This window comes from Pezoporus flaviventris, unplaced genomic scaffold (assembly GCF_033815535.1).
Source record: "Pezoporus flaviventris isolate CSIRO_AGI_PZ_B2104156 unplaced genomic scaffold, CSIRO_AGI_Pfla_v1 ptg000031l, whole genome shotgun sequence".
Lineage (NCBI taxonomy): Eukaryota > Metazoa > Chordata > Aves > Psittaciformes > Psittacidae > Pezoporus > Pezoporus flaviventris.
This window is the reverse complement of record NW_026892579.1, coordinates 22,777,711-22,794,387: the sequence shown is the minus strand read 5'-3', so window position 1 is coordinate 22,794,387 and position 16,677 is coordinate 22,777,711. Positions and strand designations below refer to the sequence as shown.

The window sequence follows — 16,677 nt, the reverse complement described above, 5'->3', positions numbered from 1 at the left end:
AATCACATGGGTTGGAACCTTCTGTCCCAACCAAGCCCAGCTAGATCAGTTTGCTTATTTGGTCAAGATGTAGGACTTTGCATTTGTGGTTGTTTAACTACGTAAGGCTCTTGTCAACCCATTTCGCTTGCCTGTTCCATCCTTCTGAATTGTAACCCTGGCTTCCAGTCTATCAACTGCTTCCCCAAATTTGGCATCATCTACAAACTTGTTGAGTGCACTTGGTTCCAGCATCCAAATTATTGACGAAGACATTAAACAGTACTGGCTCCTGTACTGATCACTATGGGATGCCAGCAGCTGGATTTGTACTGATAGTCATAACCCTTTGACCCCAGTGGTCCAGCTGGTTTTTCTTTCACATTCTCATTCATTTACTCAGTCCATGTCTCTCTAGTCTGGCTATAAGAACCCTGTGAGAGACCATGTAAAATGCCTCGCAACATCCATTGCTCTCCCTTTACCTACACAGCCAGTTATCTCACTGTAGAATGCATTTGGGTTAGTCAGGTTTGCCCTTGGTAAATCCATGCTGGCTGTTCACTTTCTTGTCGTCATGTAGGTGGAAATGGATTCCTTGAAGACTTGATCCATGACTTTATCAGGTGTTGAGATGAAGCAGACTAGCCTGTAGTTCAGCAGGTCATCATGTTGCTCAGCTTGAAGATAGGTATATTTTTCCGGTCATTGGAAACCTTTCTCATGGCATGACTCTTCAAAGATAATGTAGAGGGGCCCAGCAGTAACATTGGCAAGTTTTCTCAACACCGTAAGATACATCCTGACTGATCCTATGGACTTCTGCTTGTACAACTGGCTTAAGGGTTCCTTAATAATATGTTCCTTGACAATGGGTGATGTGCATTCCCACATACTGTGCTGGTAGACTTGGGGAACTGGGAGGTCAGGGGGCAGAATTTAAGAGTGAAAACTGGAGTACCAAAAGAAAAAAAAAAGTCCAGTGTTTTCCATGTCTTTTATGACTAGGTTCCTGAGCAGTGGGTCCATGTTTTCTGTAGCATTCCTTTTGCTGCTGCTGTAAATAAAGAAGCCCCCGTTAAGTACTTCTGCACTGGTTTCTGATGCTGTCATAAGTGCAGCATCCTTGGGTGATATCTCTACATCTCTGTTGGGAGAATCAGTAGAAAAGGTCATAAAACACTGGTTGTTCATTATGTGGTTGCTACCACAATCTTATCAGAAAAACTTTCGAAGACATAGCGAAGAAAATGTTTAACATACTTCAAAGCTTTATCCTCCTCTGTTACTTGGTAATACTTAGCAAAGGTTAAGCACAGTTCAGCAAATGAGCAAACTTAGGCAGTTTGGTGGTTTTGAGTCCAATCATTGTACATGATATTCTGCACTATAAGCAACCCAGTATGCATTAAAGTCCTGAAGAAAACCCCCAGTCATTTATAAGAACATGCAGTTTTTCTACCTTTGAACTACAGACCTCTTATAAATGCTTTTTCTTTGCAAATTTTTTGTTCAGGAATGGATGCCCTGTATTCGTCATTGTTTTTCTGTTGTTATCACATTCTTGAAAGGGTAGGGGTTTTTTATTAGCAATCTGAGAAATTAAATTACCTCCATGTGTGAAAGATTGTCCATACTTTGTGTTCGTTACATTGATACCATAGAACTTTACTACTGAACTCTGTCTTCATGGAATATCTCACTAACCATTTATGTTTGCTGCCTGTTATTGGAAGTGGCTTTGACAGTTTTTTGCTTCTGCAGCTAATTTAGGGAGAGGAAAGTTAAAGCACCTTTTAAGCAATAGATCTCTTAAATCTGTACTTACAAATGAAGGTTAGGCTATGGTTCCATGCAGTTTTCTTTGGTGCCTAAAACACTCTCATTTCCTGGCTGCCCCTTTCCTCTGCTCTGCTGTCACAGCTGTGCTGTGGTAGTGTGATCAAGCAGAGGGGGGAACTGATAGAGTTGAAAAATAACTTTGCCCCTTCCCTGCAGCTAAAGTTATTTTTGCCTGAATTAGTTTTATTTCCCAGGTTTGCTCTTGGTGAAGAAACAGCTGTGCTGACATAGGAGGGGTGCAGGGCAGAACAAGAAACCCCAGCTTTTAGGAAGTGTGAGGGGTGAGTAAACCCTTTTACATAGTGCTGCCTCAGAATGTGAAAATGCAGTCTCAACTGTGGTTATACATTGATGTACCACAACTGACGATATCAAAGCTGAAAGATAGAAAGCTATTTTGTGTAGATGCCTGAAGAAGCCTGTCTGAAAGAATAATGAAACACTGGGGAAAGTAAAACAATCGGAAAAAAAAATTTCTCTGTCAGACTTCTATGAAGAAGAAATGTAACATGAGCCGGCTTCAGTGCACACTTGCAGAGTGGAAAGCCCTCCGTATCCTGGGCTGCAACAAAAGGAGCATGACCAGCAGCTCAAAGGAGGTGATTCTGCCCCTCTACTCTGCTCTTGTGAGACCTCAGTTGGAGTATTATGTGCAGTTCTGGTGTCCTCAACATAAAAAGGACATGGAGCTGTTGGAACAAGTCCAGGGGAGGACCATGAGGATGATCAGGGGACTGGAACACCTCCCGTATAAAGACAGGCTGAGAAAGTTGGGGCTGTTCAGCCCGGAGAAGAGAAGGCTGCTTGGAGACTTCATAGCAGCCTTCCAGTATCTGCAGGGGGCCTATAGGGATGCTGGAGAGGGACTCTTCATTAGGGACTGTAGTGATAGGACAAGGGGTGACAGGTTAAAACTTAAACAGGGGAAGTTTAGATTGGATATAAGGAGGAAATTCTTTACTGTAAGGGTGGTGAGGCACTGGAATGGGTTGCCCGAGGAGGTCGTGCGTGCTCCATCCCTGGTGGTGTTCAAGGCCAGGTTGGACAAAGCCTGGGTGACATGGTTTAGTGTGAGGTGTCCCTGCCCATGGCAGTGGGGTTGGAACTAGATGATCTTAAGGTCCTTTCCAACCCTAACTGTTCAATGATTCTATGTGTACTTGTATTCTCTTAGGAATATATGTGATGACTGTAAATGAACAAGAGATTAGAAAACTTAAAAGCATTCTTTTTAATTTATTTAAATATGAGTCTGGATGAAGGCAATTATTTGAGCACATTTAAATTAATTTGCATTTTTTGTGTGAATGCTGTAGTATCTGGTAAGTTGATTGCAGTTATGATGGTCTAAGCATTTCTAAGATGAGGCTTGTATTATTTCTGTGCCATCTAACTGGGAAAAAGAATGTAAACTTCTGGAAAAACACCTTTGTCCTGTAACAAACCTCTATTTGATTTAGGTTTCACGTTTAGGATTGTTCTTGGACACACACAAAGAGATGTCATCTCAACAGATGAAAGACTTGTATAAGCTTCTGTGTGTTGCAATAGAAACCTTATCATCTCTACTGTTGCATTGCGAGGGTGGTGAGGAGTTGTTCTGGCAATCCAGTGATGTACCTGAAAAAGTTGCTATCCTAGAAAAGTTGGTCTTTGTGTGGCCAGTAAAGGCGTCTGGCATCTGTGTTAGGTTGACCCTGGCTGGTCACCCAGTAATCACCAAGCTATCCTATCACTCTCCTCAACTGGACAGGGGAGAGTAAATGAGACAAAAGTCCTTGCTTGAGATAAGGACAGGGAGATCACTCAGGAGTTATCGTCATGGTCTAAGCAACACTCTTCCCCTGCTTCAGCATGGGTCCCTTCAGGAGCAGACAGCTCCAGCATGGGTCCTCTGCAGGATCAGAAGTCCTGCAGAAAACCTGCTGCAGCGTGGGCACCTCTCTTCACAAGGGCACAGGTTCTGCCTGGAGCCTGCTCCAGTGTGGGCTTCCCATGGGGTCACAGCTTCCTTTAGGTATGCCCCTCCTCCTGTAGAGAGTCCTCCATATGGGTTGCAGGTGGATATCTGCTTTGCCATGGACCTCCATGCGCTGCAGGTGACAGCCTGCCACACCGTGGCCTGCACCATGGGCTGCAGGGGAATCTCTGCTCTGGTGCACCTCCTTCCCTCCTTCTGCACTGACCTTGGTGTCTGCAGAGCTGTTTCTCTCACATATTCTCACTTCTGTCTCCTGACTGCTGTTTCACAGCAGTTTTTTCTCCCTTAAATACGTTTTCCCGGTGGTGCTACCAGTGTTGCTGGTGAGCTCAGCCTTGGCCAGCAGTGAGCCCATTTTGGAGCTGACTGGAACTGGCTCTGTCCAGCACTGACGGGGGGGCAGCTTCTGGCATCTTCTCAGAGAAGCCACCGCTGCCGCACTCCTCCTTAACCACCACTACCAAAACTTTGACATGCAAACCCAGTACAGCATCACATCCAAATCAATAAAGGAATAGGTATGTTTTTCTGTTCATCTGTAGTATAGATTCATATGGAATGATTTGCCTTAGAGCATGAGGTAAAAGACACACAAAAATATCTTCTAAGATGGTATCTTATGTTGGACACAGCAGTTTACTAAATACTTTATATGTCACTCCTCACTTCAGTCACTTCAGTGGTGGTGTTTTGATTTTTTTTTTTTTTTTTGTTTAGTGGGGGCTTTTTTGGTTGGGTTTTTTGTGTTTTTTTTGTGGGTTTTTTTTTGTTTTTTTTTTTTCTTTTGTAAATGCACAACTTTTCTTCTTCAGTGGAGATTCACTGTGACCTTTTTTCCTCCCATTTGGGAATTGCTTAATGACACTATTGAATGATAGAAGCTACTGTGAAAGAAGTTTAAAAAAGTGTCCACACACAGTAACATAAAGGTGTTAATCTGCTTCCTGTGTACTTTTTTGTAATCCAAAATTTGTTATTTGTGTTTTATTCAAAAAGACTGTATGAGGATTTTTAAAATGCTGCCTTCAGGATGTGGTTAATAATGTTATAAAAGTTCTCATAAAAAGTAAAATACACAGTATTCAGGATTTGATTTCATTGGCTTTTAGAAAATTACATACAACTTACCACAGTTGTTTAAAAAAGCAGTGAAATATCTTAGATGTATACCTGTTTAAGTTGTTTATTTAAAATTCCATCTAGTTTCTTGGGCTCAGAATTGCTTGTTTGCCTTGGTACAACCTCACCAAAGGGAGCTTGTAATGGGAAGAAAAATGATTTGTCATTGTTAGTGAAACTTGCTCCAGCATGCTGCCTTTCTTGGGATGCCCTTCTCAGGAAGGGGACTTAGACTGGTTGTTGGCTGCTATTTTGGGCCAGTTCTGCTTATTTGAATATCTTCACCTTCTGGATGTGAATGTGTCTTGCTGATTACAATGGCTGTGATAGTATACATAGTAAAAGCTACAACACAAGGATTCCAAATGTGCTACTACAAAATAGTGAGAAACTTTGCCTATGTGACAGATACTTGCTTTCCTTGTTAAAAAAAAAAAATCTGTATAGAATCAGATCCCACGTGACCATTCAGATCAAGTAACTCAGGTGAACAGTCCTGCTAACATGATGGTATAGTTCTAGATTTGCAATTTTTTTTTGGTAGAACCATGAATGCGAGAAAGAAAATTGATCCAGAGCTGAGTGAGCAGAGCTGGGATTCTGAGACTCCTCTTCCATGGCAACTGAGCTGGTCTCTACTGGTGGACAAACCGTTCAACACAGAAAAGCTTTATTCAAAAAAGGACTTTTTGAAAAGGAGCTAAAAGATGGAGCTGGGGTGTAAAATATTTGCAGACTGCTTGGGAGTTAGTTAAAGACACCATATTGGAGTCTTACTGTATATGCATGCTGCTTATTTAAATAGACTTTAAAAGGCCTCCCAAATGTTGGCATGGCTAGACAGCAGAGCAAGGTGAAATCTCTGAATTAAAACATCATCCTTCCTGAAGCTGTATTCTGTATTTTCGTCATTTGTCTGAATGATGAAAATACAGAATAATGAAAAAGGTTGTGTATTTAACCTATAATCATAATGAGGCAGGAAAAAAAAAAGGGGTGTGTGTGTGGAATAATTCCCAGCAGCCATAAAAACTATTGTTAAGTATTTTTCAAAATCAGCAGAAAAGTTTTCTGGAGTATCTGTAGGCTCAGTAGACAACCCAGATGTAAAAGGTGTCTTTGGAGAATATAAGTTTATAGCTGAAAACAGAATTGCTTACACTCACTTTAACAATATGTACAGATGTCTTCATGCCAGAATATTTCTAAAGAAGGAATGTGATAGTTTATGCCTCAAAACGAAACATCAGTGGAAAAACTGTAGTACATCGAGCAAACAATGTACAAGGCAGCAGGATCAAGTGACGTTCATCCAAGTGCTGCAAGAGGAACTCGGGGATGAAGGAGCTAATGGCTGTAGCATATTACTTGCTGGTTAGAATCATCTTTCTGCTACAGGTAAAGAAAGTAGCTAGTATGATACCAGCTCTTTTAAAATGCAGTGGAGGTATTTGAGGAACTTTACATGAGTGAGCTTTGTGACCACACAACCCAAAATCATAGAAATGATAATGAAGATCAGAATTAATTTCATTGTTCCCTTTGTAAAGGCCTTTACCAAAGGCTTTTGGAGAAGCTAGTCACCTCTGGATAAAATTGAAAGTTTTCTGAGGAACAACTGGTAACGGATGGAAAGAGAAGGCAAAAATGGTTTGTTTTGTTAATAGAAGGTGTAACCAATCGATTGAATTCCACAAGGTTCTGTGTTAACATTGGTGTACAGATAGAAGGAAAAGGGTTTAATACCAAGGTGATAAAGTTTGTAGATGTTGCAGACTTTACTTGCATTAGTATAATGGCTAGGTATTTAAAGAAAATTGCAGATGCTCAGGTTTTGGGTTGTGTGGGTTAAAAATTAGATATGAAATCCACTGTAGGTGAACGCCAAGTAGTCCAAGTGAATGAGAAGTAGGAAAGAGAATTTTTGTAGAAAACAATTGGCTTTGAACGGGTTTGTGCCAGTCATGAGTGGAAGATGATATTATCCGGTATATAAAGATCAGTGCAGTTCTCCGTACCAATGACAACAGCAAATTCAGTGTCAAGTGTTACTAGAAAAGGAATAAAGAATAAAACAGAAACAACATGCCGCTGCTTCTGTAGAAAATCATGGCACATATACATCTTGAGTATTTCTTACAGTGTTGGTATCCTCATTTCAAAGAGGTACAGTAGACTAGAAGAGCTTCAGAGAGAAGCATTGAGAGTGATTTAAAGGCATGAAACAGCTTTCCTGTGGGGAAAAATTAGGAAGATTCTTTTTCTGCCTGGGAAAAGGATGACCGTGAAAGAACACATCGGAGATCTAGGCAGTCATGAGTGAATAGGGAAGGATTACTTATTACTCTCTTCCAAAGTAAAAGAACTGGAGGAGTAAAGCACTAAGTAGGAGCAAAAAATGCCAGATTGAATCAGGTCAAACAGAAGGAAATACTTACTCATATAATGTATAATGGAGCTGAGGTACTATCTGCTGCAAGATGTTGATTCTCTAAAGTAGGCTTGATTAAAAAAAAGTGGGGAGGCAAAAAGAGCTAGCAAAGGCTGTTAAACACAAAAATATTACCCATGGCTCGGGAAGTCCTTGATACAGAGGTTGAATATGCAATAAATAGTTCTGTGTGCCTTGTCTGTACTTTACCCTAGACATCTGTTAGTTGTGATTTTTTTTTTTCTTTTCTATCAAAACATAAAGTTGTATTCATTATTTCTAAATGCGTTTCTAACTTTGTGAAGAAAAACATAGTAAGAAAAGACATTTAAATTACACAAAATCAAAGCTGCTGCATAGTTTGTCATGTAGAATTTGTGTGAGACAGCTCTTAGTTGCAGTAATTAAGATCTGGAGTGAACAGCGCCTTGCTTTAATGAGTGCTGTCTCCGTGCTCTGGACCTCCTTCACTTAAGAATACCTCCATGCTGTCATATTATATGAAAATCTCCATACTGTTGGATATTGCTGTAGATAAATTTGATGTGATGTGACTGTAGTTTCTACTTTATCGATGCCAATGCTGAAATTTCAGTTAGTGTCAGATGTTGAATTAAAAAAAAGCATATTATGTTGAAATTGTACTTGGGGCAGCTCGGAACAGTTGTTTTTATATGGAAAAATTAAGCGTGTATTTGGGTATTAGACAAATAATAAATTTTAGGACCTTTTCTGTATGTGACATATAGTTCACATCAGAGAAGGAACTCAAACTTCCAGGTGTCAGCAAAGCAGTTGAAATTCTTGTAAAACTACTTTGCATTGTAATTTTTAATAGCTTTCTAACTTGTTGCATTAGTATCAAGATGTTGACAGATACCTGTATTTATTTAGGAAAACAAGTTACTTTGTTAAATGATGGTTAAACAGTAGCATCAACAAAATAAATACTTGGGGAAAATACATGCATCTGGTTTACTCCTCTAGTTTGTGTTGATTAATAACTCAGCTTGAAATCTAGACTTATCTTAACTTGTTCTCATTTCAGCTTTGGATAGATCACAGTCCAAGAGAGATGGAGGTTTTAAAAATAATTGGAGCTTTGATCATGAAGAAGAAAGTGAAGGAGATGCAGAGAAAGAGTAAGGATGCTTTTATCTAGGCTATTGAAAGTATAAGTGTGTATTTATAAAGAAATAATTTTTGTAACTTATTAATAAATAATCGATAGTATCTTAAAATTTCAGTGATAAAGAAAAATGGTTTCAAAGAAGTGATTATTTTAAATTATTTTAAATATTACTTTAAATTGCATTTTAATGTAAATTTAATTGTCAACATGGGGCTTACAATAGTACATTTCAGAAGTGTTGCAATTGTCTTTGGAGCTACTGTGTGAGTCTAAGGAACATAGGCAAGAAATATGTCAACATGTGAAGTAAGGAAATGAAAAAGTAAGGTGTCAGATTCAACTTTTCCTTTAATGGTACTGCTACTCAGTACCTCACAGTTATGGTTAAGGTACTTCAGTACCTGTAGGCCTACACAAGTTAAATTCAGCTTAAAAGACTAGGTATTTCTCTCTTGTGCTTATCTCACTGGGTAGAATTAAGGCTGGTTTTGTTCCCTGGTCATTTTTTTCTTTACTGGATATGTTTGGATTTTGACTAAAACTTAAACCCTATCATGTGTAGTTTGAATACATACTTTGTCCTTGTGATATTTTATTGTTACTAATGTATTTATTTCGAACAAGACTAATGACCAGTTAGAAGAACAAGTTTCATGCATGAAGAATGCGTGTTGCATTTATTTGTTGTTTTTACATATTTGGATGATAGGACTTGAAAGTTTAGAAAGGATGCTGTGGTTTTCTAGTAAGGAGAAACTGAATCCTGTGTAAAGAATCAAAATAATTACATGAATTTGCATCTTGTAATTTTCTGCCAAATATTGTGCATTGGAAGGGAGATGGGAAAGTAGACATATAACCACTTAGGCTGCAGCAGCAGGCTATGCTTTAATCTTATTAAAACATTAGGAAATGTGATATTTTAGTCATTAAAAAATGAGTTCAGGAGTTCACTGAAGTGTGAGGTAAGCATTAAGAACTTTTGTCAAAACAGAACTGTATCAGAAGTTAAAGCACTTTTTAAAAGGTTCTCTAAGGGCATTTCAGTTTTATAAAATTAAACTTGTTTTTTTTTATTTTTAGAAATTTTATATCCATTTTTGGTGCACAGTAATATGTTTTAAGTGTGGTGGCAGTACATACAACACAACATTTGCATTTTACTTAAGAAATAAAAGTAACTCACATTTGTGAGCATAGCAGCTTTTCTCTGCTAGTAATTTACTGCTATTTTCCATCTCCAGCTGATGTTGACTTAAGATCACAGAATGATATATATGTAGTGTAGTGTTGTTACAAAAAAAAAAAAGTTTGAAAAACTGATTATGGAATGTATTTCTGGGTGATTTCTCATTCTTTTCAAATATTCTGTACAATAAACATTTTTCCTATAGTAAGTATTGAAATTTTGTTACCTCCTCACATCATGAATTTGGTTTTATACCTGTGAATTATGCAGAATTTTGTCTGGAAATATAGATAAGAGTAATTTAAAATGGATTTAAACTGGAAAACCTGCCTCGTTTGCTACCATTTAAGGCAACTTCTCACTCCCTTCAAACATCTACATATGTTTTAAGCTACCCATGTATTTATATCTACCCATGTATTTATGATACACCTTTTCCTATTTTTTTTTTCTTTTTTCTCTGAATGGCTTTGTAAGCTTAGAGTAAAATTGTCCTTTTCTTTCTAAATTCCCTTTATCCTTAGCAGAACGTTTCAAAGATAAGCAGCTTTACTTCATAGAATTGTTCCAGCATAAAGTTTTGCATCCCCACAGTATCTTGAGTATCCTATAATGATATATTCTGGCTATTTTTAAAAAACTGTCATTCCCTATGGAGTGCTGCAGTGCTTGTAACTGACTGCATTTCTGTGTGGAGGATGCTGTAAATCTGAAGCAAGTATCTGGGTGCACCTAGTTGTTGTTGAGGCACTAGCATTTTAGTGTCCGACCTTATCACAGCATTTTGCCCTCTTAATGGTAGACACACAGTAAGTTTGTTTTGAGCTGGTCCAAGAATAACATTAATGTTCCAGCACTTAAAAGAGTTAGCTGTATTCATGTGTTACTCCATGAGCCCTTTGATAATATTGTTGGTCAATACTGGATGTCTGCTTGGATTATCTTTCCTAAGTGAGATGAACACAAAATATGTGGCCAATAACCTTCTGCCAAAGCAATTTTCAGAATAGGTAGATTATTTTTAAATCAGTGTGTTGTTAACTTATTTGGGGAATCAGATGAGCTGTGTTGTAATGGTAAGGTTTCCAGTAATGAACATAAAAAGAGTAAAGAACATTTGTAAACTGGAGATGATTGGAAAAATTAAGGATCACCCAACACAATATACGCATTTTAAAATGCTGCTATAGTTGATACTTGACATGGTTAGAGTTACGGACATTTAAAATGGTAATGGACTAGTATCTTATCCTAAAGTAAATGCCAGCAGATAATCTTTAGTCCACTTGAAAGAGTAAAAGTAACATTCTTGATGATTTACAAAATTTGATCTATTCAGGAGTGCAGTCAACATGATAGCAAGTGTCTTGAGACTTTTCTTGCTTTGTACTTGGAGATCCCACGGGAGAGGAACTTTTATGTAGAGCAATAGTGAAAAACCCAGTTGGTCAATGGAACACACTGAAACTTTTATAAACCATCACAGAATAAATGATGGAGATGAAGTGTATCTTATGTAGTAGAAGACATGAAAGGATGGCAGACTTATGCAAACATGGCCAAAATAATATCAGAATTTATATTTCCTTCATTTTTAAAATCTGGGTAAATGTCTCTGAAATACACTTCTATGTGTCGCACAGTGGTTTTGTAAACTGATGGGCCCAGTGTGCTGGTTGTTGTACTGTTTTTTTTAGGAATCCAGGCTTAGGCCTTCCCCTGAGATTTGTTCACTAATAGCTTTATCAGGAAGTGAGTACAAATAAATGGGTAGTAAATAAATATTTGTACTGTGATGTTCTTTCTTAACAAGATTTTTCCTTCAAAAGGTTTGTTTGGTTTTTGGTGGGGTTTTTTTTTGGATTTTTTTTTTAATTACCTTTTAATTAGGGGATAATGTGCTGTTTTCCTTGTATTCCTGACTGTAAAAACTGTGATTTTTATTTTTTTTTTTTAATTTCTGTATATCTTTTTTTTCCAGTAATTTCTTCCTTTTTATTCCTTTTTTTAAAAATCCTATATTTCTATAGATGTTTTTTTCTTCTTTATGGACCTGTTAGAAAAGCACTGCAGCTTTTAAATTGATAAAACCTTTTTGTTCAAATCCTGAGTTCTTGATTTTTAGCAGTTTCAGTTAAGGTTATTTTTAACAGCATGGCATTGTACATGACTTGAATAATACCACTACTTCCCTTGCGTCTCTGATACCAGCACTACTTTTAAAGGGCTGCCTACCACCATGTAATTTAGAGTCAAGAGTGTGCACAGTGCACTTAGAGGAGAAATATGTTAGCCTCTTGTTTTTATGTGTAAGAGTTTTCAGAAAAATTCTAATTATGTTTGAAATGTGAGTGAATCGGTTGTTTGAAATATGGTTGGAGCTCAATGGAGTGTAACTTCAGTGATCGAGAGAGGTTTAAAACCCATGGTCTATTAAATTGAAGCATCTGGCTATTGCACAGTTTTTAATTTTTAAAACATTAAATAAATGGTAAGTGATTAAGATACTAATCAGGATTATTTTGTTTTTTTTTCTTTTTCCTTTTTCAGTGCCTAAATTTGAATGCACAGTTACAAACTCTCCTTTGGAAAGAACTCTGTTTGCCTAATTTTTTTTATCTCTTTTTTTTTTTTTTTCTTTTAATTTTAGTAAAGGCTTTAACTTTTCATTTGTTACAAAATTTTAATTAAAGTGTTTGAAAGTTAGAAATTGTCATTCTAATGTGAAAATCTCTCTACCTGGCTCCCTGGTTGAGAGTGACAAAGTATGGAGGCATGGAGTTCTCGCAGCAAGGTCATTGAGATTTCATTTCTGTAGTGTTAACATGTTATTGTCTGGTTATGTGGGAGTGTGGGATAGTGGTTTTTTTCCCCTGTCTGTGTAAATTGCATCTTTTAAGCAGGCAACTGTAGGCATGTGATACATGAGCAAATAGACATTACTCAGTTGCTGTGTATTCAGCTCTCTGAAAAAACAGGCTTTCTGGTACTGGTACGTATACTTTGCATTCCTTAAAATGAAAAATACTGGTTCTTTAAAAACATCCAATTCCCAAATATTTTTCTAGTCATGTCGTCTTAATAGTATCATAAGTGTTACTCTGGTTGAGTTTGATTAAAGGATTTTTTTTAGTGTTATGTTCATTTGCAGTTTGTTACTTTCTCTTTTCTCTCACCCATTCAAACACCCTTTTTTAAAATGGCTGCAATATTGTGGCATCTGGAAGCCCTAAAAGTATAGCCACTGTACAAGGGCATTTTGAAAATCATCATGATTTTTATACAAGCTGGAGCTGAAGAAGGAAAACATATCTAGAGATTAAATGGTCTGGCTAGGTCAACAGAGTAAGTAAATGCCAGAGCTGCAGGTGCAGTAAGGTTGCTGTTCAGGTCTGTGCTGCAGGGTTTTGTTTATTTCTGTACGATGTGGAAAATTCCTGAAATTGTTAAAACTCAGTGTCTTCAGATGAAGGGTTAAGAAAAATCAGTGAGCCTCCCTGGAAAAGATAATCTATCCTGAAAGAGAGGTTGAAAAATTAAGAGTATTTTAAAATTTTAATATCCATGTATATGGTTTGTATAGAAGTACAACTATTTTGTCTTTTTGGCGCTTTATATTGGAAATTAGTGATGATCCACTACATTGTTTGTTTTACCATTACATATCTCTGTAAATGCAAAGAAAATACGACAGTGCCACTGGCTACGTCTTGACATTTACATCATTCTTCCAGTATCAAGGCTGACTGTGCACACAATCTTATCTCCTGAATTTTCAGGGTCTGCAGTTCTTACCCTATGAGCCAAGAACATTTTTTTTTCCTTTTTTTTGTTTTTCTTTTTTCTTTTTTTTTTTTTTTCATGTAGGGATATTTGTATTGCGTCAGGTGGAGGAATTATTGTGTTAAGGGAAATCTTGTGCCTGGAAGATGTTTTTAGGAAATTGGGGTGGGTGTGTGTCATGAATGGTTACTTAATATATTAAGACGTAAAATCACTATGTGTATTGCAGTCAACTTGTTGCATGTGTAGCTAAGAAATATTTCCACCATCACCTCAATGTTTTTTTCTCTTGTGTAGCTGTTCCCTTGGAAATCCTGGCATAACTGCTTGTATAACTAATTTCTGTCTAAATGACCTGAATTAAAACCCCCAAACCTATGCAATTACAAGTTGGCCAAAAGTTGTATTATTTTGTTGCAGCCAAGAGAGGACTAACCTTATCAGGACTGATGAGAAGGGATTATCTGCAGGTTGCTTCTGGAAGCAAGAATGCATTAGCCTAATGTAGCTGCTGTCATTATAAAATGTATTCTTAGGGTTTTAATTTAGATACTGGAGATTATTTGGGGATAATGGCCCATTACTGAAAAGAGTATGTTTTCACAGTTATCATGGGGTGGGTTTCTTTTTTTTTGTAGCTTCCTCCCTATTATAATAGTTGAAGATTATAGACACAGAAGTACTAAAGATACACATTTTAATGAGCAGTTGAGCCAAACTGAATACGCTATTTTTAGGAAGACATATTTTTGCAGTAATTGCTATGGGATAAAATTTAGTTATTGTCGTGGTTTAAACCCAGTCAGGTAATTCGTTCGCTCACTTCCCCCCCTTTCTTGCCCTCCCCCTGCTACTGCTGAACCCAGGACAGTTATACATAAGTTCTTCTCCTAAAACACTATGAAATTTGCAGTTTTAAACCACATGTTTGATAGGCACACTTGATATGCACAAACTTAGACTGTATTGTATAGTTTAATTTAGTATGTGACTCAGTTTATACATGGGGTTGTATAGAATCTTTCATGATGTCAATAACATTGCCATAACAATATTGAAGGTTCAACAGTATTCTCTATTTTGAAATAATAACATCCTTTCAGTTTTGCTTTTTGTGAAATAATTTGATGTACACTTAAGGTAAAGTCTGTATCATATTCTGGGTCACTGTGTTGCCTGCTTATGTGTTCCTGGTGTTACAGGCATATATATATATATATATGATGTGTATGTGATGCATTTAAATTTAAAGAGGGAAGGAAAAAAATAAATCCCTTTGTGTTCAAATATGTTGCTGGTGCTCCGTTGCGTTACAAAGTATTTACTTTTCTCTCCCACTCCTGTGTAGCGAGGCAAATCTGCTCAGCATAGATGACAGTGATGGACCTTTCAGTGCCAGTGAAGAAAGAAAGGCAAGTACTTTGTTCATCTTCTGGTAAAAATGTATCTTTAAAGCTTTCTAGGTTATTAAACAATGTTGCATAGTCATCTGTGCGGTATTGCAAAATGAAAGTTTCTGAATTGATTTAGCAACATATGCCCAGGCTGTCTGTCTGCCTATCCATAATGTCTTCGTTCCTCTTACTCCTATAGATCTTGTGTTTGAATAGTATTCTGACAATATGAGTGTGAATAAGTAGTTATAAGTTTAGACACTTATCATAAAGGGATTATATTTTTTAATCACTAATTTTAATCATTGTGTCCCATGAGTGCTTACTGTGGGATTCCTAATTTTATATGTATATATACATGTATGTATGTGTGTATCTATATAAAAGGAGAAAATACATAGGCAAAACTCATGTGCTTTTTTGTGTTTTATTTTAATGTATGCTGAAATAGCTTACAACTGTAAGGTGCTTCATAATACTTTGAAAATAGTCATATTTTGTTAAGTAAGGAATCCTAGTGAGTAAGGGTGTAGACAGGATATATTTTACATTAAATTTGGTACAAAAGCAGTCTGAAAATGAAGCCAAAGTAATATGTAAATATTTTGTAAGTAATCTTTTCCTTTTACACAAGTATTTTAATACGCATGAATTCTTTTGTTACAGTCACTTCGTTGTCGGCCTGGAGCTGTCGGCACCAGTGGTGATTCCTTAAAAACGTATGCAAGGCGAGGCAAAGCTGGAGGCTTGAGACTTCTTAAAGGGAACTCAATCGGCCTCAACATGATGGGAAATAATAAGAAACTGAGGTACTGCTTTTAGTTTTATGTTTGCTTATTTATTTGATCATTGATACAAATCAATGCTAAATGAACAGAACTTATAGTATATTTACATTATGTGCTGTGCATTTTAATAAACGATGCTGTTCTGTGCTTCTGAGCAGAGATCGAAAACTAGATTGTTAAGGTTTTTGCTCTTCCAAACTGTTAAATAACGCATTACTAAAATAGCAGAAGATTATTAAAATAGAGTTAGAGCAGTTACTGGCATACTTGTCAATGCCTTACCAGTGTTGTCTGCATGTGCTGTATACAGTGCTAACAGGTAGAAAAATATTTCTAATATCCCCATCAAGAATTTCTTCTTTCCATGACTGTGAATTGCCAAGATTAACTCGGTGTGCATTTCCTTACTGCAAGATACCCTTTGATTTAGGAGTCATGGAGTGTTCCTTTAAAGGATTCAGAAATACATGTACTCCTACAAAATAGCTTGAGATTGCCGCTTGCCTTTAAAGCTGACAGGAACAGTGTTTAAGCATTCAGTGCTGTATGTGCTTGTTACTACTGTTCCTAGCTTGTAACAGACTAATCTCTTTACTTATTATGTAATAAAAAGTGGTACATTTGTGTAACTTCCTCTGGGAGTGTTTCATATTGCTAAAATGCACTCAATTTGATTACCTTTGCTGGAAGGAAAAGTTTGTAAGACAGATGTAGTTGGGCCTGTTATAGGTTAATGGGACCGTCTTAGCACTAAATCACTTGAGAAAATAAATCCTTGAAGTACTGTGTGATGTGTCCTCTCTCCTGCTATTCTCATCTTTGATCTGGGGGTACAGGGAACAAATTCAGAATTTCCTATCTGGACTGGTGGTCCATCAGTTACTAGATGAAGTACAAGATGATCAGATACTTGAGATTCGTGAGCTGTTCATGGTGATTTTTATCATGAAGTTGAAGTCTCTTTCTACTTTGTCTGTGGCATAGGGGTTAAAAACTCTTCAGATCAGTGGGGCTTGACTCGAATTATTATTACTGTATG

At 37.1% G+C, this 16,677-nt stretch overlaps 1 protein-coding gene across 6 annotated transcripts in view; it reads left to right on the top strand.

The window, feature by feature from the left end:
• SENP6 (SUMO specific peptidase 6) overlaps window positions 1–16,677 on the top strand; it is a 76,758-nt gene that overhangs the window by 11,865 nt on the left and 48,216 nt on the right. For 4 of the 6 annotated variants that reach the window (XM_061460451.1, XM_061460449.1, XM_061460446.1 and 1 more), the window contains exons 2-3: window positions 8,401–8,494; window positions 15,517–15,659. In XM_061460451.1, coding sequence (XP_061316435.1) covers window positions 15,634–15,659 — 26 coding nt within the window. In that variant the 5' untranslated portion in view covers window positions 8,401–8,494; window positions 15,517–15,633. Of the gene's footprint in view, window positions 1–8,400; window positions 8,495–14,804; window positions 14,869–15,516; window positions 15,660–16,677 lie in introns of all 6 variants that reach the window. The other 2 variants (XM_061460452.1, XM_061460448.1) reach the window with 2 other exon arrangements.